The 26,807-nt window shown below is 38.3% G+C and overlaps 1 protein-coding gene across 2 annotated transcripts in view; it reads left to right on the plus strand.

Annotated features, from left to right (window-relative positions):
• MAN1A1 (mannosidase alpha class 1A member 1) overlaps positions 1-26,807 on the plus strand; it is a 139,500-nt gene that overhangs the window by 61,878 nt on the left and 50,815 nt on the right. For both annotated transcript variants that reach the window (XR_009274539.1, XM_058801355.1), the window contains exon 5: positions 16,919-17,013. Coding sequence is in view for 1 of the 2 variants with exons in the window: in XM_058801355.1 (XP_058657338.1) it covers positions 16,919-17,013 (95 nt within the window). In the remaining variant the exon portion in view is untranslated. The remainder of the gene's footprint in view (positions 1-16,918; positions 17,014-26,807) is intronic.

Raw genomic sequence — 26,807 nt, forward strand, 5'->3', positions numbered from 1 at the left:
ATGATTTAAAATATTCTCTGTTTCCCACAATCAGTCTGTAATCTCCATTACTATTTCAGCCTCTTCTCCACCTTTAACAAATCTAATGCTGTTCACTTTCTGTGCTACCTGCATAAAAAGGAACTGCAGAATCCCTATGGATTCACATTCTGGAGATAACCTTGGCTCCTGTAGACTGCTCTGCCATTGCAAGCAGACTGCCTTTCAGTCTTCTATTTGTGTCTCTTAAGTTCCTGCAGTGCAATTACGCTGTCACTGTTGATGAAACCCATCTCTCTCAAATAGGTTCCCTTTTCTCCAAAAGTTTTCTCATTCCTAACACTTCTGTCCACTCTCTCCCAGTGCTACTTGCCCGGCTGCTCTGTGCCACTGTGCTGCTCAGGCTGCCCACACACTTAATTCTGAAGAAAATTGGAAGAATGGTAACAGGGTTGTGGATTTCCAGTCTTGCACTTAATTAAGATGGTGCTGCTAGGTTTTCCTTCTCTTCCCACTCTGCTGTGGGGTTGCTGATAACACCCACGTGTAGCATGGCAGGGAACTGCTTCTGGGGTCTGAGTACCTGCAGTCTGATGGAGACTGTGCCCCTGTGCTGCAATCAGGCACCACCACCAGGCACAGCATCAGCTGCCATCACCAACGGGTTCTGTGCCTCAGAATGAGGGCCCTCAGGCCACTGTGCTAATGTAAAGTGGGAATAGTGGTAATTTGCCTTAATTCAGGGAATTGCTGTCTGCTGGAGTCCAGCAGTGGGTATGTTTTGCTTTTGTTTGTCTGTCATCATTCTGTTTTTCTATCAGTGTGAATACCCACAGCAGGGGACTGAGAAGCTGTGGTGACAGCCTGCTGCAGCTGCTGTAACTAAGCCTGCTATGAAACCAGGAATCAGAGCCCTGATTTTGATCTGAGAAATATCAGTTTAGAATTCCAACCTGTACATAACTTATGTTCTTCACTTTTAGTGGTTTCCCATTTGCCTAGCAGAAAATGGTTTGTTTGAGGAGTTTTCTCCAAACAAAAAAAAAATTTGCTTTGTTCTATGGTAAACCTATTTGACATGCTTTTGCATTCATGTGTTGACTTTGGAAATAAGAAAAAAGTTCACTGCTCATTACATTAATTTTAACTAAAATCCCTGCTCACCTCCACACTTCTGTAGGCTGATGGTAAATTGCTAGAAAGGAGAATGGATTATAATGAGACCTAAGAAATACTGGATTGTGATTGTAACAGCTGGTATATTTGACACAAGCTCATGAGCTATGTTATTAAGTAGAATTCAAGCAGCTGAGAGGGAGCTGTTTGTTTCTTCTGAGGATTTGGCTTTCAACTTGCTCCTACAGTTTCACTTCATTCCGGTTCTACAGAACAGTTGGAAAGAGAATGTCTGTCAGAAATAGTAGTGTGAGTGCTTTCCCTTTGAGCAGCAGCTCTAGATAGACTCTAAAGAAGAATTCTTTGCATGTGGGTTGATATACTGTACAGAAGAAATTACATGCTATTAGCAGCCTGTCCAGAATCACCAGGCACCTGCAAAGAAGTTGTTTCCAAGATATTTCTCTCTTTTATTTATCTCAGTTTCCAGTTCTGTCACTTAGCAGCACAAAATGCAGTTGCATAATAAAGAAGAGTAAGAGGAGGGTAAAAACATGCTGCCTGAGGAGGTGGTGGAGTTGCTGTGCAGATTTAATAGAAAATGTACAACATATGGTTAGATACAGGGTTCGGTGGAGCCATTTGCAAGCAGCAGTTAAATTGTTGCAAATATACTGGTCATATCTAAATAACAATGCTTATGTATAATAGTACAGTGAAGAATTTTAATTCTTTCTGCCAATGAAAGCAACAAAAAATCTCAGTGCTGACAGTGGGAATAGATCAGCATGAACTTATGCTGCTTAAATTCTGAGCTATGTGAAATATTTGGGAAGTATAGTCTCTCTGTGGATGTGGTATAAACGTTCAATTAGGTGATAATAATAGATATTATTGAATCATTGTACTGATTTTTTTACCAAAAGAAAAAGCACACATGAAAATATTATTATACTCTGTGTGTGGAGTAACTATTCTTTTCTTCATCTAAATATTTCACAATGTATAACTAGTGTATGAGAGATTCCACTTTGTGCTTTGTCTCAGTAAACTGAGTCTGAGGTTAGTTTTCATTAAGTTGGGAGTTAAGTAGGTGATAACATCCTTCTCTTATTAGCTTAAAGCATAAACCATCCAGTAGAAGATTACCACATTTTTGATTCTGTTGGCAGCTCTGAAGACATTCCATCAGATTCCCAAAGCTGACTTTAGCAAAGAATCTTTCTATCTTCATATCTCTTTCCAAAAATTTAAATTACATCTAGTAAAAAATATGTAGGCATATTCTTAATATTATAAATACAATTTGAGTGAACAGAAATGTATAATGCAATTTGGGAAGCTTCCTATCCAATTAGCTCTTTAAAGGATCAGATTAGAAATTCATTTCAAAACACCACTTTGTGCCACCCACCAATTCTGCTGCTTCAAGCTAACTGAATATCATTGAGAAGATTGAATGCCTGAAATCAGAAACAGACAGACATCATTGCTGCTCTTGCATGCTCTTCATATCTCCAGCAATAGGTAGAGATAATGGCATCCTTGCTGCAGGAGAAAGAGATATTCTTTTAAAAGTCTCCTTTGCACTTGCAGCACATCTTGCTCAGCAGATCAAACATGAGACAGATACAAACAAGGTTCATTTGCTTTAAGTTAGCACCAACTCTTGGGATCAGTTTATGGTGAGGGCTAATTGTCCTGTGGATTTTTTTTTTTGGCAGGATCAATTGTTTATTTTCAGGCAACAGAAATCTGAAAGATTTGTAGGATGAGTAGGGAGCTTTCTCCCACACCTTTCAAAAACTGCAGGAAGCCACATGCTTTGTTTGCCATTTGTAAAAATGCTATAGTTGAATAATGTTGGTAAATGTTTTGGTTGATAAATGAGTCCAGTTGCTGTATCATCTGTGCCAAAAGCTTGCCTCTGCCATACTCAGACTGTGTTTGCACCCTGTGTACAAATGATTGAGAAGGAATTTGGAAAAGATGTGCACATTAAAAATCCTGTGTCACTTCCAGCATGAGAGATGCCAATGGGATTTTTTGGTTTTGGCAGGTGATTGCCCCTAAACAGAGCTGTCATGAAACATTGGAAAAACAAATCTGTTTTCCTCCAATCAGTAAATGTAAGGGTTCATTTTGCCCAGGGCTAAGTGCACAGAATTGGGCAAACTGCAAACTTTTCTTAAGCCAGAAACTGAGAAGAGGATGAACATGAAGATTGGAAAGCTGAAAAGGAGGAGTGGTATGTAGTGCCAGTGTCTCAGACAAATCTTGCTTGGTTTCCTTAAGCAAAAAATAATTTAGGATGTAGTTAAACAGCAGATTCAGTTTCTTAGCTCACTGCTTACATTGCAAGTCTTTTGTCAACTCGTATACAAGCTTCTATATCCCCATAGGTGTTAGCTGGTCAGCCATCAGACTGTTTAATTCCCTAGTAAAGCAAAAGATACAAGAGAGGTCAGGAGATGGTAAAATATTGTAAAGAATTTGGATTTTTTTATATGTTTTAAGCTCTGATATTCTTTACTCAACACCTTTAATTGCTGACATTAACCCACCCAACCCTGATGAACTCCTTCAAATAGTAGCTAATTAGAACAGTACAGGATGAGGAGACTCTTGTCTCCTATGCTACATGAAGGCTCAAGAGCTTGTTTTAACATCCAAGTCTTATGTAAACTGACATAACTCTAAAGCAAACAAGGAAGATCACTCCAGCAGCAGAGTTTCTGGAGTAGAGTCAACCTTCAATTAACAAAGAGCTGTCTTCTTTCTGGCATAAAGGACCAGTTCTGTTATTTCTGATTTTTTTTTCAAATCCACTGAACTACCAAAAATACTCTGTAACTAATTCATCTGAAGAACTAGATGTGTCCTGTTTGTTTCTTTCCCTCAGTCTTTAGGCAATCATCTGCTTTTGCAGGCTAAGCAAAATAACCATACTAGTTGTTTTTGGGAGCTGGTTCAGTCCTGTTGCTGCTTTAAAGTTTTGTTGTCCCTTGGGGGCCAAGTTGTCCTTAATTTTTGCAAGCATGACTAGATGATTTTACAGTCCAATAGATCCTAAGGATCATCATGGGAAAAGGATATGCTATGAATTTCACTCCCTTCCATTGTACTTTAAAAACTCTTTTTTGTTGTTTTCTTCAAACTAACAGCTGCAGAACAAAGTCAGCAGCTTAGAATGCTGTTTTTCTTAAAGGATGCTATTTTCCCCAACTTGCTCTTAAAAACACTATTCATAGTATACAGACAATTTCAATCTTTTTCCTTTTATCATGCAAAACTTGTGAATAACTGAAACCTTCTCATCAGCATTTGCTGCTTGCAGGGTATCTCTTACAAACATGCTTCAGTCTGTGCTCAGCCTTTTCTTTCCAGAGCTGCTTTTATTTCCATTTATATTCTAGTGGGAAGAATAAATAATCTTCCTGATTCCAGGCAAGATTTACAACTGCTGTAATGCTTTGGGCCATCATTGCCACACTGCTGCAGGAAACCACAGTGGTGGTTCTCAGCACGCCTGAGCAGAATTAGTTCGGTGTTAAATGCCATCAGCTTTTCTAATTTCCTTGAAGGGTCTGTCTTAAGTTAATACGGTTATTAACTGACCCAAGGTCAAAAGTAAAGTAAAGAGGAGGACTTACTCAGCCATATTTTTTTTTCTTGATTCACTGTGACAGTTGGTAACAGAATTAATGAGTGAGTGAAGCTGGTGACTAAGATGCCCTTTTCCTAAATCATACTTTGAAGACTTTTTTTCTATCTAGTTCTGCTTGAAATTGCACTTAAGGTACTCTAATGTTTTAACTTACATGCTATTAAATATAGAAATAATTTAGTGAAGCCTGAAAGGCCTTTTCTCTAGAAATAGCAATGTGTAGTGTTCGGTTAAAGAATAAAATAAAGCACTACAGCCATGTAGTTAAAAATTGAGAGAGCCACTGTTAAAAATGGAGAGAATTTACATGGTTGTCATGCCTTTTTTTTTTTCCTCTTTTTTCAACTGGGGGCATGGAAAGCAATGTCCACGTGCTAATACACATACTTGAAGTCTTTATTAATACTTCCAACCATTGTTTCCTTCAAATATGTTCTGCACTCAAAATAGTGTTAATCTTTAGAGAGTACAATTTATGGATGTTTAATTACAGGAATGGTTTTGAGGTTCAGCTCAAAAAAAGTAAAAAAGTTTTAACTGCAGGAAATTCAGAGAAGCAGTTGAATTGCTCATAAATTTGATGTGCTGGCAGCCCTGCTGTTCAGTCAGAGGACTTGTTTCTGAGTCTTTAAGAATTGGAAATTGTTATATTTTAGTCAATTTAGTTTTATGACTTGTCCAGTAAGAGAAATAGTCTTACAGTAAACAGAAAGGAATTGAATTAGTCTGCCTGATGATTTAACTTACAACATAAAAGGAGCTCCTTAAATCAGTTCTTCTCTCTTGAAGCGTCCTGTTTGGCTTACATGCAAAGAACTACAAGAGTTCACATCTCTTATATTTAATTTAAGGAAAATATACAAGTGCTTTATTCAGGCTCATTTTGATCCTCTCTATTATTCATCAGACAATTCAATGATTATTGTCTGTCAGAGAAATCTCAGTAATAAGAAAGAAAGCACTGAGTTAGGAAACCATCATCTTTTTGTCCTGCTGTATAGAGGAAGATTTTTATTGTTTCATTACTTATATAAAAAGCCAGCTAGATAGTGTGTCAGAGGGGTTGTGGGGAAAGGAGCCTGCAGAGTATGCTAAATTTTAACCTGTTCCTCCCCTTGAAAAATAATGCATCAATGCAACTGTTGGTGCTTCCAAACTCACCTGTCATGGGGTCAGGCTCAGCTGTTCACATGGTTGCAAATCCAAGCTGTAAATTTGTAAATTTAAATTTGTAAATTTGCTTACCAAATGGCACGTTCTCAATCCCATTGTTTTTAATGAAATTGACCAAAACAAATTTATTTGTAATCTGAGCATCCACTGAAACCTGAGGACTGAAACAGCTAAAACAGTTGATTTATGTCCCATACATCTATACAAGTGAGATAGAAATATTCTGTAGCTGCTGGTGCTAGAAGAAACTCAGTGAGAGAGTTTTGTGATTCAGTGGCTTATTCATAAGTGATCCATGCTGTAGATCTAACAGAGGGACTGTTGGCACTGTCTTTGTACTCGAGATCATTCTACTTTTTTCCAGTATCTGTGATCACAAAATCTGGAAATTCCTGTGTTGACTTCAATCCTAGTATAAGGATTAAAAGAAGCACTTTACTGCTTAAACATGGGGCAGCCATAATATACAACACTAATTTCCATTGAATACTCATTATAGTTTATATATGTTTAAAGAATATAAGAGACACTCCGAAACAGTAGTGTTTAGTTTAATTTAATTTATTCTCCTTGTGTCCATGAACACATCAAACTAATGGGCAGTGGAATGTGGAATTGCCTATGCATGAAGAGGAGCATAGGGTCTCTGGCAAAGGACATTAGAGCAATGCAAATTAACTCCTTAGGCTTTTTATGTTTAATCAAGACTGTGTAAAGCCTGGAACTCCATAATTCTGTGCCTAAAATCATGGCTTGTTTCTAAAACTTCAGTACTCAAAGTTGTCAGTTTGGATTCTCATCCATACTTTGTTCCTTGTGCTAATCCCTTCATAGCCTGCATTACATGTAGTTCACTAGCTATTAGTTGTCCTTGTTGCTATTATTACAAGTTTATTGCTTGCTTCATTTGAAATCAAACAACTGACAACAAGACAAGACCCTTCATAAATCCCTTGTTGCCGTGTCTGAAGATACATCTTGTCACTTATGACCCTGCCCTAATGCCAAAATATACATATAACATTTATATTAAACATCAAGCAGAAACTGAAACCCAAGAAGTTCCCTTTGAACATCAGGAAACACATTTTTACTGTAAGGGTGACTGGGCACTGCAGTGATTTGCAGTGATTGCCCATTGAGACTGAGGAGTCCTTGTCCTTGGAGACATTCCAAAGCTGTCTGTGCACATGGATGTTCCTGGGCAGCAGGCTTTGGGTGGCCCTGCTTGAGCAGCACAGCTGGACCAGATGACCTTCAGAACTCCTTCCACACAGGTCTCTTCCAACCTCAACCATCCTCCTGTGAAACTTCACTCACAGCTTCATAAAAACACAGCCCTTGGCCATCTGGAGCACCTTGCATGAAAACAGCAGGGAAAAGGAAAACTTTTCTTCCTTACTGCTACTGCACTGCTGCTGCAGACCCAGCACACTTGCTGTGGAGCAATTTGAGTAACTCCAGAAAGAACAAAACCCTGAGCTGGCTGGAGAACTCCTACTCTGTGCTGCCTCCTCTGAGGACAACATCAAGTGTACATTTTAACCATTTGAGGACCAACCTCTGAATGATACAAGTAACTGCCTTAAAATATTTGTGATGATGTCAGATCAATACTATGTAGTGAATTGAGGAAGACCATCTTTTTGAGGGCAAACAGAGCAAAAAGATGGATATTTACTTGTTCCATTTGTTCAGTGGGCTGCTCAGATTTGCTAGTGGTCAGTTCAAGGGAGATGGCAGAATAATGGGAAACCCTGAGTTTTGGTCCCTTTTATCCAAGGATCTTTTTGATTCAAACTGATGAGAGTAATTTCATTAAGCTGTCGTTCTGGTGTTGGAGTAAAATATTAAAGTGAGTGAATGAAGTAAGGAAAAAAATGAATGGAAGAACAAATAAAGTAGGCACCCTTGGTATCCTGTTCACATTGTTATACTTGTGTAATTGATAGCCATCACTTAAAACTCTTGCCATTAGTGCCTGAAAGAAATTTGCAATTGTCACATAACATTGGCTGAAACGAACAGCTCCCCATTTGCTGCAGAGTTACCATTAAAAATAAAATAGAATTCCCTTTATGTACAGAGTGATTTCAGCCCTTTCTGTGCCTGCCACCATGGTCTAGGATTGTCATTTAGAGTGAAGGCATCACTCTAAATCACTTAATGGTATTGGAATTAAAATATACAGTCAAATTTACAAGCCTAGGAATGAATCTTCTGAAAGCCCTTTATGCTGCATTGAGGATGTAGTTATTGATTCCCCGTGCAGTTTATGAGGCTCCTCCACCCCACCCCCTGCTTTCACACAGATGGTGTTGCAAATCACCCTTCAATGGTCACCTGCTTGAAAGGAAAGTTTCATATGCAAAGTGCTGTTCTTTGTTTAGTCGTGATAGCTTGCAAGATATAAAATGAGGCAGCTATTTAAATTTGTTGTTACAGCACTTGAGCTGGGTACACAAGATTAAATAAAAAGAAAATTAGGAAGCAGATGCTTGTGGCTTAACAGAAGAATTGAGCTAAAAGATACTCTTTGTTACTGCTGGATATGAGTAATTTTACTAAGGCAGCTGTTTCCTTAATCAGGAAAAACACCAACCTCTTAGGATGACATCCAGATGTTTTCTGTATCACTTCACAATATAATGAGTTTCCATTTTATATGCCGTATTTTTAATTTCAGTCGCATTCACTTATATCCAATGTACTTTTAAATGCATGTATCATCTTCCTGAACTGTAGAAGACCTCACTACTAAATGCATGACATGTTCTGTACTCTTGGCATCCTTGCCTGGTGTTAGTCTACAAGTTGCTTCCAGGGCTGACAGTGCCTTTCACCAGCATCCAAACATGTGAATGTTGGACTTCTACAGGTTGGAGAGGGCTTATTTTGTTGGGGACAGAGGAGCCTTGGGAAAGAGTTTTTTAGTGCTAGTGTCTCTTCATACTTTAGTTGTACAGTTGTATGGGGTCTCTTAAGTGGTGCCTGTTGTTGAAAGCAGAATATAACATAGCATTAACTTGAATGGTTTAAGATCCTGTTCCTCTTATGTGGATATTGTGTGAAAACAGAGATCTAAAACTTCCCCTAGCTCTTAAATGTGGGCTCAGTCTTCCATCATGGCTGCTGACACTTTTAATGGCTGCTAGCTTGCCATCTGTCCTTGCTTGAAACAAATGCTTTGTTTGACTGGAGACCTGCAGTTCCAGGGTTTCTATTGCTGATAGGACACAAAGCTGGCACCCCAAACCTTTGACACTGATTTGCTGACACTGAGCTGTTTCATAATTTATCTATCTGGGGTGATGTGGTATTTCAGAGTCTTAAGATTTGAGCACAGTTTTTGGAGGTGTGAGCCTTGTTTACCTGTACCTGGGGCCTCGGGAGCCGCTTGCCAGCGCTCGGTTAATCCGTATGCGTGCAGTAAACCCAGCTCATTACTCTTTGTGCATGCTGCTTATCACACCTCTTGAAAAATTAAAGCTGCCCTCAGTCTGGGGTGAGGAATTCTCAAAGGCTTTTGTGAGTAACAAATTCCTTTTGTTATTACAGGCAATCATTGCAGTTTGTTTACTGCATTCATCACCTCCTTTTCTTGAATTATTGCAGCAGGGATATTATTAAATGGTTGGTTCATAAGCTCTCCAGTGCTAATGGGTTGTAGCTAAGCTTCTAATTGTTCAAGTATACATAAGCTTTAAAAAACTTAGCTTTTTGACATTAGTAGATAAATGAACAGTTGCTTTTTCTCCTGTGGTTTAAAAGTTCTTCCTCCTAAATAGTTCTTGGAGTTTGTCTGTGTAAGCAATCCTAAATACATGTGAATAGCACCAAAGAAAAAAACCAAATATAACAGGAAAAAAGTATTCCTTTATGTTTTTTTGAATTTGGCAGTTATGTAGCTGTTCCTGTCTTCCTTTTTAAGTTTTAATGTACAAGTGAGGTATGGAAAACTTTCTGTACATTACATTATTTATTTGGTTTGTGCCTTGCACTCTTTTTTAACATTTTGTACCATTTAATTCTGGCCTTCCTACAATAAGATTTTCAATCACAGTATATCTACATAGAAATTCTTAGTTAAAAAATAACCGAAGTAATTACATATGTTAGCTACCTTTAATAACTTGCGGGGGCTTTTGCTTTTTGCTGTGTGCATTTGAATGAAATCTGGAAATCTCTCACTAATCCAGTTACTTCCATTCGATTAAGTTCTCTACAATCTTTTCCACAGAGGGGATACTCTTCATGGTACTATGTGACTTCTTTGGTACATCAGTCAGCTAGAAAAGAAAATTAATTTTCTTGCTGCCAGTGAAACCATAACAAAAAAAGGCTGATTGAATAAAAGAAGGGATTTTTTTAAAAAAAATCTGATCTAATTTTTGCAATAGGCAGGTTTTTTTATGTGAACTTTCTTCTACAAGCTGGTGACCAGCATATTGGATTATTCTGGAAAGGGTAGTACAAATCTAAAAGCTTACTCATGTTTGTTACTTTGTGTAGTTGTGAAAAAGACACCTGCTATTCCAGCAGTTTGCAGGTGAGTGATTGCTCACAGATCCCACAAGCTGCCTGAGTCTCTGCAGTAAGTCATTTGCATATTTCTACCATCACTGTTTTCAAAAGCTTTGAGTCGTACACATGGGCACAGGTGCTTTGGGTTTGGCACTACACTTGCAAACTAGAAGGCCTTCCCAAAACTCTGGGTGGTGAAGAGTGTGATGCTGACTGGTGTCCGTGTGTGCCATTGTGTTGATCAGCTCCGGCTGATCTTTGGCTACTGTAGATACTCTCAGGTGGAGCCACTTGATTTTTATGCATTGCCCCCCTCTTCTGAATCCTGGTAGGAAAACTTGAGCCTGGGTGCAGTCCTGGGCTGGACGTGTGTGGTCATCTTATTGCAAATCTTCCTTACCTTCTCAGTGATTTCTCATAGGGCAGCTCCTTACAGCACAGCCAACAAACTCCACCTCTCTTCTCAACTAGTTAACTTACTCTTTTGTAGCACTCATCCTCACTGGACACAGCTGTGGCTTGTTAAGGGCAGGCCTGTTCCTAATCTTTGGTGATTGGTACAGCTGCAACTCCTCAGGGATGAGACTACCTTCTGCACTACCTTTATTTTCTTACATTCTATCCCCCCACAGAGCTGGGCTTGTGTTGGTGTGGCATTTCCCATGCTCAAGTCCAGCAGGACCAGGGCTGACCCAGAGCTAGGAAATTGGTCTTGAACACAGTCTGTTTCCTGGGGAAAATGCTCAAAACACACTCTTGACACTTGTGAATCTAGATGTACAAAATACTTCTACAGCTGTGAAAGTCCTCTTTGAAGGCCATTTGGCTTCTTCTGTTGGCACTGATGATCACACTGATGTGATTCATTATAATGCTTGTTTCCAGAAATGTTATTAATTTGTCTCCTCACCTTTTAGCTCAGAATATTCATAAATTACTTCAGCTCAGCTGGAAGTGGGGACTGAATAAAATACAACTCACTGGCACCTGCTAGTGTCAAGGTGACAGTAATTGTAAAAGCACAAGTTGCTGATGAATTAACACAAGCATCTGGGTAACTTATCCAGCTGTCATAAACACTGAAAATGCGTTATAGGAAATAGGTTTCAACTAATTTGACTTTTAGGTGTAGTATCACTTGGTATTGCAGATAGTGGCAGAATTCAGCTTACACTACTTTAATATTCTGTTATGTCAGGTGGAGTACCACAATTTTTGTAGCATTTCTTGTCTTTCATTGTGAAAATAAAACAAAGGTAAATACAGCAATAATCCTGGATTTTTGTAAAGAAGGTATTGGGACAAGTTGTTCTAAGAGGGCTCTTTTTTGTTAGCACATCACTTTGAACCCAAATCAACATTTGTTATGCTGAGAGGATTTCTATTCAGTGTTCTGAAGAGCAGGAAAGCAGCCTGTCCCTGTTCATTTTTCTGCTCTTGTTTTCTGCTTTTGTACTGAAATATTCATTCCTTACCCTACTGGGAAAGGCAGTCAAGTACAGGAAATAAAGGAATAAATCTTACTTAGTGACTTGTCAGTTTTTATCTGTAAATATAAAAAGAAAAAAGAGAAATGCTTAATTTGATAGAATTAGAAATGTAGACAAAATGTCTTTGTCAATTGAAAAAAAGATTAAAATACAGTATTCCTTCCTTTGATGTTAAATTTTAACTTCTGGTTCCCTCTATGTGGCGGACTTCTTAAGGCAGAATTCTGGCTGTTCTTTAATTTATGATGCTGTACCATGTTATGCCTTTTTTAAAATTAGATGTGCCACATATGCAATTCTAAGATATTTGTTTCCTGTGCTTTCTTTTCTTCCTGATTAGCAATAGCAATTAAAACTACAATGAGGTAATCTGACATTTGCAAAGGGATTTGTCATTCCAGCCAGAGGAAACATTTTTGTTTATCCAGAGGAGATAACATTCTTGCAGTATAATGAAAGCCAGTGCTCACCAGATGACAGGTCTGGTCTCTGCCCTGTGGTTGCATCTTTGCAGGCAGAGCCTTGTTTCTCTGTGGGAACACTCTTTTCCCTAATAAGATTTGTTAATGGACGGAAGAGTCTGCAAGATCTGATTGATTGTGACATTGGGTGTTCTAACATTAGCATCACAGTTCTGCATGTATGATCTCTTAATTAGTTAGTTTGTTCTCTCTTATGAAGATCAAAAACACTTATATGTATTTAAGAAATATTTAAGGCTATCTAATGAGTGAGAAAATAATGTCTTGTTCCCTGGCTCAGGACCTTCACACAATATGAATCAGCATTATACTTTTAAAAAATATTAGTAACACCTTAGAGTTCAAAAAGAGAATTATTTCACATCCAAAGTCTGACCACTAGCAAAAATTAGGTTAAAGAGAAATGCTTGAGAAAGCATTTTGTATCCTGCCCAACCTTATACTTTTAAATACTGATCATGTATTTGTGACTGGTCTCAATTATCGTTTTCTTTCCTGAATCACAGTGCTTCACTTAGAATAATTTTTTTGGTGAAGTATGGTGTTTAGCTGAGTTAAATACCAGTGCAATTTTTAGGGGCTTCATTGGACTTTAAAGGTAATCATAGTACTTTGCTGTGAATCCTCAATTTAAAAGAAGGGATTGATGGCAGTGTGGCTTATTCTGTGCACCACCTGGTAAAGGGAATGCCAATATGCCAAGGAAGTAACTCCACACTCCTCCTTTAAAAAGTATGCTGTCTAGATATGACAAAGCATTGGAGAAAGTGATAGAGGCCTCAGGAGTGCTTTGTAGACTTTTGTATTTGTAGATAAATATTTAAACTAAGCATGTAGGGAAGGGTGGGTTCAGGTATGGGACTGTGACAGCTTCTCCCAGGTCTGACCTAGTTGAAGTACTTCATGTAAGTAACCTTTCATTACTGCTGGATGAGCATTCATGAGGAAAAGCCAGGAAAGGTCCTTGAGGCTCTAAAGATAACCACTGCGTTGGGAAATTTTGCCCTGGATGTTTTCCTTTATTATATATAATGTCTCTGATTTTTGTGCTCTGTCATTTCTGCCTTTGTTTTGTGCTTCTCGTAATGGCTGTCATTGTTTGTGCTTGCCAAACAGTCACTTTACTGGTGGTAGTGGGGAAGGATCAGGGCTTGGGAAAAGTTGGAATTCAATTCACAAGAAGAGATAATAAGTAGAAGCTCCTATTGTTTATTTACTTGTATTACTAAAAAAAAAAAAATCTTACCCAGTACAATATTTATTTCTTTTCCAATACTGTAGGTTTCTGCAGAAGAAAAATGCAGTGAACATTGTGGATGATGTGCAATAATTGCAGCACCTGCTTTTCCTATTATTTTTATTATTAACTTCTAAAGTTGCAAATTGAAAAATAAAGGGGTTCCTTTCTTTATCTTCACCCTTTTATCCTAGCTGAAAGAGAATAATTTTACTGCAGGAGGCTACAATTTATTGTGCTCAGTCATTCAGTGTTGTTGTAGTCTTGTCATTATTGTCTATGCCATTCTTCTTCACGGATAGTGATTTGCCTGTCAGTTGTTCAGCCATGTTAAGTAAGATCTAGAGATAAAAATAGGCAATGTCCATAGTTGATTTTTATTTTTAACTTTGGAAGGAGAAGGAAAATCACCAGCATGCTTTAGTAATAACCTGTTGAAATTCTCATGTAAACAAGAAGTGCATCTTCACCTCAGCACTTGTTTCAAAATTGTATGATGGTTTAAAAATATTTTAAAATTCTATTTTCCTAATTGCCTACTATGAAAATTGTCTAGTGCATTGGAAGAGGTGCATTTTGGACAAGAAAAAAGTTAGAATGCCTGGCTTCACTGTGTATTCTAATGTTGGTGTTCAGGACACTAGCTTTGACAGAATTGAATTACCTTTTCCTTCCATATCCATACATGGAACAATACTTAATGCTTTGTGTCTCATATGTTTATTTTTTGATAGCCATTGTTTGTGACATTTCCATAAAGCAGGCAATTTTTATTTTGAGAGAATTTGTGTTGTTTATTTATAAAATAAATACAGTAGAATTTTAAAAATATGTTAGACTTGGTAGAAATACTTCAAAGTGAAGCATTATTGCTCGACATCAAATTAAGATGCTAAAATATCACATGTTTTGTCCAGAAGCAATTATTGGAAAAGATCTAATTCTGAGCTCACATGTAGTCTTTTTAAGGATGAGGGATTGATACCTGCAAGGTACAGCAGGTACTGAGCATTGCTGCCTCTGCAGTGAGTAAGTGTGTGTGTGTGTTTTGAAGGGGAAGTCTCCTCTTGTCCTTACATAAACAGCTAAAAAGAATACATGTGGCACATTTGACAGCATTCCATAAGATATCTATCTAGCCCCTTTATGCATGGTTGAAGGTGGGGGGTTTTTGCTGTGCAGCAGATTCTTCTACAGAATATCAGGGTCCTGGTGTGCCCGTGGCTTAGGAGGATGATTGCAGCCACTCTCCTGTCAGTACTTCCATGTTTCAGGGCAGAGAGGCTGATGAGTTGATCACTCCATATGCTGTGAAAGGCTCTCTTGTGCTGTAAGAGCAAAGGATAGGTTTGATTTCAGCAGACCAAGGTGAAAAACATGGCTGTGAAATGAGGGAAAGCTTGTGCACTCCCAGTGGGTGACTGTCCCTGGCTCCTCCCAAGGAAATCTGCTCAGAGGTGATTATGTTCTGCACTAACTGGTTCTGAGTGTTCACCAAGGCTGTAAGCCTTGGGAAGACTGAATTATGTGCTAGATAAAGATCACAAATCCATAACTAATTCTCATCAGAATCCACATAATTGGTATACTGGGAAGTTAGAAATATCATGGATTGTGAAGGGATTTCTGAGCAAATTGTTTTCCCTGCTGCTTTGCTTCAGGTTTCTCCCAGCACTCTGATGCAATCCACTCAAGAAAGTTTTCTGACTCCAGACATAATTTGGCTTGAAATTAGTTAAGCTCCCTCAAAATATATTTTACTGTATTTCTAAATATCTTGGACCATTGCCAGAGAAATCTTGAGATCTGTATCATATGGAGAGACCGTGGGATGGGATAGTCTGGAGCTTCTTTATAGTACATTCCAGAGTTTTATATTCTCTCCTGATCACATATTTTTTCAATAGTAAAAACCTTCCTTCAATGTGGCTTTTAGAAGGTGGCATTTTACAAACTGTATTTTATTTTTGTGGAAAGAAATTTCTTCATTACCTTGTTTTGCCCAGCAAATATCTTTATATATGCACGTAGACATGTATGCATGGCTGCACCACAAGATGCATCAGATGTACAAACTGATTTCTAATGCATAAATAAGTATAAATCCATCATAAATATGTGTGAGGACAAAAAACGAGTTGAAAGGAACCACCATTATTAGAAAGAGAGAACAATGAAGGTGACTTTGCTATTTTGACTACTACACCTGGGATAATCTCTTTCAGTGTTGCACAAGATCCCAGTGTAATTCCACGCAGATAGGCCTTGAACATCCACATATTGAAATCACTAAATAGGTTTCTATATTTAAGTTGGAACAATATTGTTTCTAATTAAAAACTCTCTTAGTAGAGCGCTCAGTGCACAAACAGTAAGGTTAATGTAACCTGAGCTGAGCTGGCAGTTGAAGAAAAGCAAAATCCTCTTTGTTCCAGCTTTTTAACTGTTTACCTGGACACAAACTTCCTCTTGTTAAATTGTCTGTCATTCTTGTGGGCATATGGTAAGCATGTGGGGTCTTTCTGCTTTATGTTTTTGAAATGGAAGCTGAAACTCTTTGGATGCTGTGCATCAGTTAAGTCTCATTGGCCGCAGGGGTATATTGCAATTTTTTGATTAATTGTGGCGCTGGCACTCTCTGGGTGTAAGCCAGCTGAGTCCATAAAGACTGGAGCACTGCAAAATGTGTGGTGATGTGGGGGAATGTTTTTCCCACAGACTGCCCTTGCAAGGTTGGCAATGCAGCCCAGGCTCCCGCAGCGTGCTGAGCCCCGTGAACAAACCTGACAGAGAGCAAAGGTGACCTTGCTGCGGCTGTGTCCCCATGCTCCAGGAGGACATGGCACCTGGGGCAGGGAGCTGCTGGCCAGCCAGGCAGGGTGCAGCAGCATCCTTGGCTCACAGCCCCTTCCCTGAGCACAGGGCGCCAGCAGGGGCAGCCAGGAGTGCGTGCCCTGCTCTGCAGGGTCAGGTCTGGCTGTGCTGGTGCTTCTGGCTCGATGCTGGTGGTGCCAGGAGCAGGTCATCTGGGCATTGTCACTGTGTGCTCCTGCTGTGTGAGTTCTCTCCTCACCAGGTGCAATGGAAACAGACTGTGCTGCTTTGTTCCTTTGATGTCACACTGAAGGAGCAGGGATGCTTCATTGTGCTGAGATGGATTGTGCCATATGCTCAATAATGATATTGGCTAAATGAATTGAGTTGGAGCAACAATACATTTTCCAACACTTGGTTTCCTCTTAACTTTCAGGTTTTCCGAAAAAAGGCAGTGGAGCTTGGAGAGAAATTGCTACCTGCTTTCAACACTCCCACTGGGATACCTTGGGCATTACTTAATATCAAGAGGTAAAACTACTGCTTTTTACTAGAAACACATAAAAAAATATGTTGAATCCATCTTTGCCACAAAACTATTACAATTGCTGCAGAGTTTTTGTCCTTCTGGCTCTATAGTTTAAATTGGGATATTTAAGTGGATATATGTTGCACACAGAAGGACACATACAGAAATATATTTATTCATTTAAGAACAGTGTGTTTTTGTCAGTTAGTATGTTGCTCATCCTGAAGTCCTTTTAGTGTTGTTTTAGTCTGAGAGCATTAGAACATGTGCTACTTTGAAAGTTTTCTGGCCACTTTGTGCTCTTTTTTTTACCTGTTCTCAAATGGGGTATAAGCATGTCCTTCATACCAATAAACAAGAGGAATACCAGCTACACAAGACTGTTTTCTACCCTCTCCCAAGGAGTGGTTTTGCTTTGGGCAGCCATGGTTTGAAGGCAGCTCTGTGTTTGCTGCTCTGTAGGGGATGGTTGCTTTCCTGAAGTCACTCTTGCCTCCAGTATCTGGCTCCAGACATGTCAGCAATTCCTTGGTCCATCTCAGGACTGCTACCTGTGATACTGTGCTGGTGAAGAAAATGGTTTCTTTGCAGTGCTTGGTGAAGAATATTGACAGTTACACCTGTGGGGTGTATCTGTGTATTCATAAGGATACATCAACTTTCTTCATTCTGATCATAAACCCAAGCATCACTCGTCACAAGAAAGTGAATAAAAAAGAATTTCACATGTGCGTGTGATGGTGATGTGTTTTTTTGAGTGGCTGCCTCCTTGACAGTCAGCATCTTCTGCTGTCCCTTGCTTGCTCTGTATTTATGAGTGCAACTTCTCCCCACAGTGGGATGGACACTGAAATATTGCTTGATTGGCTGTGTTTGCTTCTAGCTTCCCAGTAAACTGCTCAGGGCCAGACCTACAGAAACCCCTGGCATGTCAGTTCAGACAGGCTTATCTTCCACCTTCCTTTCAAACAGCAGCGAGGTAGAAAGCCAAAAAAAGCACATCTGTGTGTGGGAGCAGGAGGGAGTTAGTGACTCCTGGACTTTCTCATCATTGAAGCGGCTGGCTAACTGCTGCCTGGTGATGATCTGTGGACTTTGGCTGGTTACTTACAGGCATGCTAACAATTTTTCCTCAACAGGCTTTAATAAGTTCTGCACAAGTTCAGTAGTACAGCAGCTTGAGGCATGTTGGTTATTTGTTTTTAAGCTGTTAGAGAAAATTCTGAATACAAAAGCCTTGCATATGTTTGTAATTGCAACAAACCTTACTCTACATAGTATGTTTAAGCATGCATAAAGTATTCAGGCTAAAAATATCTCTTTTATATAGCCCTTGTCTAAATCTCTCCTTAACTGTTAATATATCAATGTTCTTTTTGCATATAGTCCAAATTATGTGGTAAATCTTTATGGTTTGTTCCTACCTTCTCACAACAACTGCTGTGGGGGCACTACAGATGTCAGCTGCCAGCAGTGCAAGGTGGTAGTGCAAAAGGGATTTGTTTCTTACCTGGCACAAAAGTGAAAGAGGACTTCTGCTGAAATAATTTCCTTTGCTGTGGCAGAAAAATTGACATGAAATGCTGGATTCTTGGTTTTTCATTCTGAATCCTTGCACATCTGCCTAGCTTTGACCTTCAGTAGATGACTCTTCCATAATGCTGTGAGTAAACAAATATGCTGTCATCCAGGCTTAGGAGATGCTAAGCCACTGAAGCCTGCATACAGTGCGGATCTGATGTGCCTCATTTCTGATTAGTTTGATTTTATTTTGATTTGTGCTTCAAATTGGAAAACACTCACAATAGATTATGGATGTCAGTGGTTATTTTTAAATTATTATTTTTGGATTAAGAGATGAGCTGGATATTTGTTTAACTTTGCAAATGTTCTTCAGAAAATAATTGGTTCTCTCTGCTTATCCTGTATCATCGTAGCCAGATTTGCTCACTTCTTGCATGCCTCTGTGTAAACATATATATGTGCTTTTGTCTCCTTGCATACCAAAGACATCCAAGTGAAGTATTATTCTCTTTATCTTTTCCATTGTTTCAGTTCATCCTGCCTCTTTCCTCACCATGTAATCATGGGACACTTACTGTCTTGTTTTTGGAACTCTTGCTATCAAGTATGATAAAAAGTTCATTGTACTATTCTTCAGCTAAAAATACTTGCCAATTTATGAGTATGTTTGCTTGAAAATTTTCCTTTGGTGTCTAAAGTAAAATTTAAAAAATTAGATCAATGAGTGGTTTGTAGGGGGATTTCCTTCTCTTTCTTTCTAAAATTTCAGTTGCACTTCCACATTTCTGATGTCGCTTTGTATTTTCAGTTCATCTTCAGCATCTGTTTTTCACTTCTGCTTGTGCTGCAAAATTTGAAGTTCCTTCTATGGCTCGCTTGATTATTTAAGTAAACTGTGTGGTATAGCACTTGTGGACTCCTGGTTTAAAACAGGGGCGGAAAGGGCTGTAGAGAGAAGTGTGTAAAGCAGTGGTGGGTTGACAGACAGGTTTGAGTCTTATTTTTGGGGATAAGAAGCACAAAGTGGCAAAGCCACTTTTATTTCTTTATTTGTTTACTTATTTGTTTTCCTCTCTAACACAAATCCTTTGTTTAGATATCCTTTGCTTCTGTACTTTTAAAATACTAACTATAACAGTTTCTGAAAATACTACTAGATCCTTTCTTTCTTCTTCCTAGTAAGCTGTGACAATCTGGGTTCTCCATGCTAAAATTGTAATTTCTCTTTCTCTATAAACTTTAAGTAGTTTATGACTGATCAATCAGATTGCTTTTGTATTTCTGTAATTTACCTGTCAGATTTATAGAAATTTTAAAAATCTGAAATTATAACTCAGTGAATTAGGTAATTTTAACAAATACCCAGACTTGCATCAAGTTGCAAGTTCAAATAATCTTTTTAACACATCTATTTATTATTACCCCTGTAACTATTAAAGGGAGAGCTGTATGGGGCTTGTGTTTATGGGATGATGCCCAGCTGTCAAATACAAAAAAGAACCCAGATTGTTGTTATTCTGTTGAATCAATCGGGAGTAAACATCTGAGTATAAAAGTCTGAGGTTTTTTTCCTCTTTCAGATAGAAATTTTGTCTTTATGTCACTTTTCCCCCTTTGAAAGCAGACCTGTAGCTGGATTTTAGTCACTATTTCCAATAAGACCGCATTACTCTTTGCCACTAAGGAACCCAGAAGAATTTCTATATGAAAGAGTATATTTTCCATTAAGTGTTTGCCCTCTATACATTGACCAGTTGCATAGTTTTATTTATTGTGCCTTGTGTGCTGTGATGTAGCAATACTGCTAGGCATTTAAGTGCCTGCCTTTTTATGAAGAATCAATGTAGCATATAACCTTTAAGTGCATCTGAAACTTTGAAAAATAGTTATGGCTTGCCTTAATGAAAAAGTTTCAACTAGTGTAAATAATATTTTTATTTCTGGAAAAGGAGGTTTTTTGGATGTCCAGCTTGTTCATAGGTGTTGTTGTGGTAAGGGAGATACTGTGCCTGTTTCTCTGGCTCACTGACAAATCTAAATTATATAATAATTTCTGGCTTAAAAGGGTCATGGGAAGTGTTGTATAGAAGGAAAAGCTGTGAGATTTTATTGGAGTGGGTCAGAGTGGGAAAGCCTAGCAGAAGTTACAAAAGAGGAATTTGAAATACATGTGATTGATTTGTATTGAAATCAAACCACAGGGACTGGTAAGATTTACTTGACATAATTGTAGAATGTTTACTGTGTCTGGTGTCAGTTCAGGAGTCTTTGCCTTTTACAGTTTAATATTGATTGTGCATAAATAGTGGATCTGAGTTGTATTCAATATAACATACTTTATGAAGTGAAATAGCAGGGGCCTTGCTAAATTGTTTGCACAAAGTAGTTATTCATAGGTAACTGAGAATGGAAGTGGCAGAGCTGCAATATTTATGTCACTGGGATGTTGTCAGCATGATTTTAAAGCAAGATCCTCTTTTGACTTTCAAAATTACTGTTTTTTCAAATTGCTACATTGTGTACAGCACAGTTAAGTTATGCTGGAGGTCTTTCCAATCCTCAAAGTGTTTAGTTTAAACAAGAGTTTCTTGGCACTTCTGAGCCCTTGCAGCCACTGTGTGTTCAGAACAAGGAGATAAACCCATAGCACAGTTTCAAACACTGTTTTTTATCTCACATCACTTGGGAAAAAAAATAGCAAAAAAAAGTCACCCATAGCTTTTTTATTTAGAACAACTTTTTACCACCAGCTAAGATTTCTGTTCTGTGACAGTAGTGCTGAATAGGATGGTTCTGCCACCATCTCAGCTTGCCCAGCAGAACCTGGCTGCTTTGGAGAGGGGTTTTATGCTAAAATGCAACAGTTTGGAAGGGTGACACACACAGGTGGTATTGTCTTATGAGACACTGACTCTGGTATTTCAGACTGCTGGTGGCAGTGATTTAGGTTGCAGACATTTAAAGGAGCTTCCCTCTCAGCACTTTCCTTGTAGGTGAAAATGTGGCCAATGAAACAACCACCTTGGAGGTGTGAAATGTTGACCTTTAAACAATGGGATTTACTTGAAAATATTTCAAAGTAATTGCCAATTTCAAAACATATTTGGAGTCTCATGGTTTTCCAAAGATCTTGTGTGTGTGGTACTTCATTAGAAAAACTCCAGTATTCTTAAGGAAATAATTCAGCATAAAGCAGAATGATTCTTTTTGAGTTCTGTGACATCTCCAAAACATCATAATGCATCTAAGAGTTCATATCTTTATAGTTAGTAAGGAGTTTTAATGCATTGAGAAAGTTTGAGACTATTACAAAGGGATCCAAACATGTAAGTTCAGTAAACCTTTTTGACAGCTTGATTCTCCCACTTACAGTCAGAAATGTCTGAAATGTGATTGATTGTTGCATTATTTTGCAAAATTTTTGCATGATACTATATTCTTTAACAGAATTAGCAGTTCATGCTTTTACTCACAAGAAGCACTTTTTTTGCAGAGTTTTAACCAGGATGGATAATTTAATTTTGCTGGTTTGCACTGCTAACTCCAGTGTATAAATTTAAAAATAAATAAATTTTAAAAAGCACTTGCAGAATTTGCAGAGGTTTGAAGAGTTTAGTAAATAAGCTATTCTTCAAATTTGACTGTATTTGGCAAGAATAAACCTATTTTAAAAGAGAGTTTGGATATGAAAAGCTCACCCTGTCTGCACAGTTTGTTATTGTAGGATCACGCAGAACTGTGTTTAGATGAAATCTTTAACTATATCCCTTCTGTCTAATTTTGGCATAATTTTAGAGGAAGAAATCAAAATTACCTAAGAAAAAAGCTAAAAGTAGCAGACATACTTTATAAAGGCTTTGTATGTGTGGCTTTGGCAAATGACTCCACTGATGTAATAAAGTGGTAATGATAACAAAAAAAGGATTTGGATATTGAGTTAAACACTGAGATTTCCCCCGCAGCAAAGGAGACCAATGGAAAGCAGACTTTTGCCTTCAGGCATTTGGATTGCAGTGTGGATTTGTGTTAGCACTGGATGCAAAGGGAAAATTCTGGCTGAACTTTGTCTCTCTAAAAATTATTTGTTTTGTGTTAAACATATGTTTTGGCATAGAATGCTCTGCTGTCTGGATATACTGATCTCTTTCCATTGACTAAAGAAGACCTTGCACAATTAATTGGAAGCACTGACATCTTGAGATGAGGAAATTAATTACATCCTAATTTATAAGTAACTAGTGACAAGGATGATTTCAGCAAAGGGTATTTTTTCAGCACAGTCATTTCAGTTCATTGCATGATTCATAAACAAGTTTACATTTCTTAGTCAGTATTGAAAAACAACCTGGAAAAATATTCATGCATGTTAAATAACAGAAAATGTAAAATTTCTATGTTTTAGGACATGTTAGAACACCACAGGAAACAAATTGCTTGCCATGTGTTTGCCTCATCTGGAATTCCTTGCTGTGTTGTCACCTCAGCTGAAATGAGTAGCTGGTTCCACATTGCATGACTAGTGCTTTCTATTCAATATTCAGTATATTTGACCTGTGGTGATGTCTGATTTACCATTAAGCAATGCAAAAAATCTCATTTATAATAATATCACAAAAATTTCATGAGATAGTTCAAGCAATGTAGCTCTTTGTCGAGAAAGGAAAAGAACCAAGAAAAATGTTATTTTGGTGATAGCCCATAATGATAGGCTTTATTATTCAACTAGCAGCTTCAATTCAATATTGTAATGCAGGATTTGCATGGGAGGCTGCCCTCTGGCAATAACACAGGAAGAATTGGGACCTATTATTATTACTGCAAAATATCCTTCTGAGTTGAAGTGCTTTCTTTATAGCCAAAAGAAAGATCCTAGTCCCAGATTCTAAGTTTAAACACTTTTTCCCCACAGTTTATTAGTGCAATATAAAATGAGTATAGATACTTGCAAGTTCATAATTATCATATTACTTATCTGTGTAAAAGCCTATGTGAGTATTAGTTATGGTACTCCTCAGCACAAAATGTACAATTACAAACACTTTATAGATCTCTGTGGTGCTAACAATAGGTAATGTTCTTTCACAAAACCAAACAAACCTGCTGCCAGACAGTCCCACAGAAACCAGCTGCTTACCAGAGGCTCCACTGCCTGGGCCTTGTGCCCCTCATCAGCAGATGCTCCCCAGGGCATCAAAACCTTCCTGACTGTCATGAGATTTTGTCTTGATGGCTTTAAAAAATGGGAAACTGCTTTTTTGGTGTGTCATTTATAAAGAACATAGAAAGGTTTTCTGTGCCAGAAAGGGGGAGGATAGGCAGGTTGAGCTGTTTTGTGTTTTGCCCTAGAAGAAACCAGGACTGGGAAGTTCATGTGCCAATAGGTGGCATGTACCAAGCATGCACATCCAATTTCCTGCCAGTCTGGTTGTAACCAGCCCTTCCTTGAAATGCAGTGACATAGGGTGGGAAAGCTGCATCAGATCCTCAGTTTGCTTCCTAAGTTAAAACCATTCTTGCTTCTCTGCAAGTTTTTCAAATCACATTTATTGAGAATAGGCTTATATAAATGAGCATATGGCTAGGGGTGTTGCTGGTGCTCCTGCTTGAGCTGGATAAGTGCTGTTATCACCTCGATATTGGCAGATAATCAGGAGTTGTTTCTATGCCATACCTTCCTGTTGCCTAAGAGTTGCAAGGGACCCCTTAGTATTGAATTGCCAGACATGTTTGGGAGTTGGAGCTGTTTGTGAGGATGTGCAGGATGAGGTCCAGCTCCAGGTGGGATGCATTTGCGTGTTGCAGGAACAAGCTCCTGCTGCAGTGGGACACTGCAAAGGGCACTGTGAAGCAGCTTGAGGAGCATTTATCCTGCCCCGAAATCAAGTGCCCAGGGCCTGGCTTTTCCATGATACTGAACATGCTGGGAATGCTGACCCCTGAGTGAAGGCACATTAATCTTTGCACTTGGTTAAAGATCATTTCCCTTTTAATTGCTTGTATCATGTATGACCTAATTTTTATCTGTGTATAGTAAATGATAATCTTACAGCAGACAAAGTGTGACTGTCAAAAGAGGCTTCCTTCAGAGGGAAGGGAATCACTTTCTAGAGACTTCAGTTTTCATTAAATGCATTAAATGAGCAGAAGTACTTCTCAGTCACTTTCACCACAATTCAATTTACCTCAAAGAAAGCACATTATTTTTGCCATCAGCAAGCTATATACAGACACGAACGGAATGGGACACTCCGAATCAGTGTTGTGAGCTGATTTCTCAAAACCCTCTAATTTTATGAATCCCAACACATTATCTAAAAACAATAGTTGTGTTGGGATTGTTCCACCTAAGAATTTTCCAACAGACAAATTATGAAGCCGCTTATGATTTGTTCACTTTATGTATTTGTTACAATCTATGTACATTTGCAGGATTCTGCCTGCAAAACCCATGACTCATGTCTCATTAGGGAAATCCTGAAAAGACCATGAGAAACGGAAGAGGGGCATTTGCAAAGTGCTTTGCTTGTGTATTTTAGCTGGAATTTGAAACTTCCACCTGGTTGAATTCTCAGCTATGTGAGGTTGTTTGGTTATTTTTCCTGCAGTGGTTTTAGCACCTATATGATGTGGTAGATTATAAGAATTGAAATTGACCAAGGAAATAGCTGACTGATGTTTGTAGTTACTCTGCATTCTTACCATCCTAAAATGATGAGCATGAACAAGAGTTGCTAAGTCTATTTTTTTGTTACTGAGAACAGATTCTGCTGTCATTTTCAAAGAATACTGGGGTTTTTCCCTTGCTGAAAAAGCAATTTCCTTCAATACTTCTTCGGTTTCAGATAAACACACAGATAGATGTATGTAAATTCATTGGTAAATTAATTGGTAAATCTTTATTCATCATTTTCTGGTTTCTTGCTGCTGCTATACAGGAGGCTCTCTCCTTAACCTGCACCAAACCATGGCCTCTCAGCTGGACAGCCAAAACCCTGCTGCAGGTGACGCAGGTCCAGTGCATCATGTACATCACAAACAACAGTTTTACTTATCTGAATTTTCAACATCTTTTTTTAGCACTTCATAATCTAATTAATACCATGAAACTTGAATTTTGTGGCTTTCAGTTTCATTGTACCAGTGTTGAGGGGTGTATGTTGTGCCATTTTTATAGGCATGTTTAATTTTAAGATGACTATTCCTTACTGCTTCTGACACCTTTTGTTATTCTGAAATTCATGGCATATGTGTTTTCATGGGTATGTCAGATACTCTTGCAGTACCATTTTCCATTTAATCTTTTAGATTGACATTTAAAACAACAAATTAGCACAAAATGAGCTATCTTTTTTCCCCTAGAAATCAGTCTGTTATATCAGAATAGTAAGAATATTCACACAGGTTCATTTTTTGCTTTACCTTTTAACAGAAACAAAAGTTTATTATTTGTAATCGTTCAGTTATTTCTAAGATTTGGTGAGAATTCAAGAGTTTTCTTTCTTTTCAGGTATGATGTAAGTATTAATTGCTTGCCTGTTTGGATAATTACTGATTGGTACTTGCATTTTCTCAGCTTTATGACCAGCTTCATGCACCCAGCTGAATACAAAACACAGAAAAATATTGTTTAATTTTTTTTAAACAATAATCTCAGCATTAAATGCAGATGCCTGTGGTGCTGTGTTTGTTACTTTTAGTTATCTAGATGTTGATCATTATAACAGCACAGATTTTGGTTGGAAAACAGCTACATTTTTTCTCATAGTGTCCCTTAAACATCCAGATCCTTGATCTAAGTTGCAATATTTTAGTGCCAAGATTCTGAGGCCATCCAGTTCCTTTTTGTGGTAAGCCTTCTGTTAATCAAAACTCTTGCAGTCTGTCTTTGATCCTGCTCTACTTTGTGTATTTTCTAACCCTGCTACTCCTCTTCCATGCTTGCTCCCCTCTTCTAATCCATTTTGATTTTGGAGGAGAAACACACTAGTGATCATTTTCAGCTCTGATAGTTTTCTCTGCTGAGCCGTGATTCTGTCCTTGCCCACACATCCTCCACAAGAGGAATCTGAATCCTGGATGTATCATGTTTTCCCAGTCTGAGGGTTGCTTCTCTGAACCTTTTTCCAGATGTTTCAGTTTGATGGCATGTGAAAATTAATGTTTGAGAATTGTACTGGATACTGTCCCACATATGTCTTCTGAGACTTCTGGACAGACTGTTATTAATTTCCTCCCCTTCCTATCTTCCATCCCCCAGTCCATCCTTCCTTCT

Source organism: Ammospiza caudacuta, chromosome 3 (genome assembly GCF_027887145.1).
Source record: "Ammospiza caudacuta isolate bAmmCau1 chromosome 3, bAmmCau1.pri, whole genome shotgun sequence".
NCBI classification, from domain to species: domain Eukaryota; kingdom Metazoa; phylum Chordata; class Aves; order Passeriformes; family Passerellidae; genus Ammospiza; species Ammospiza caudacuta.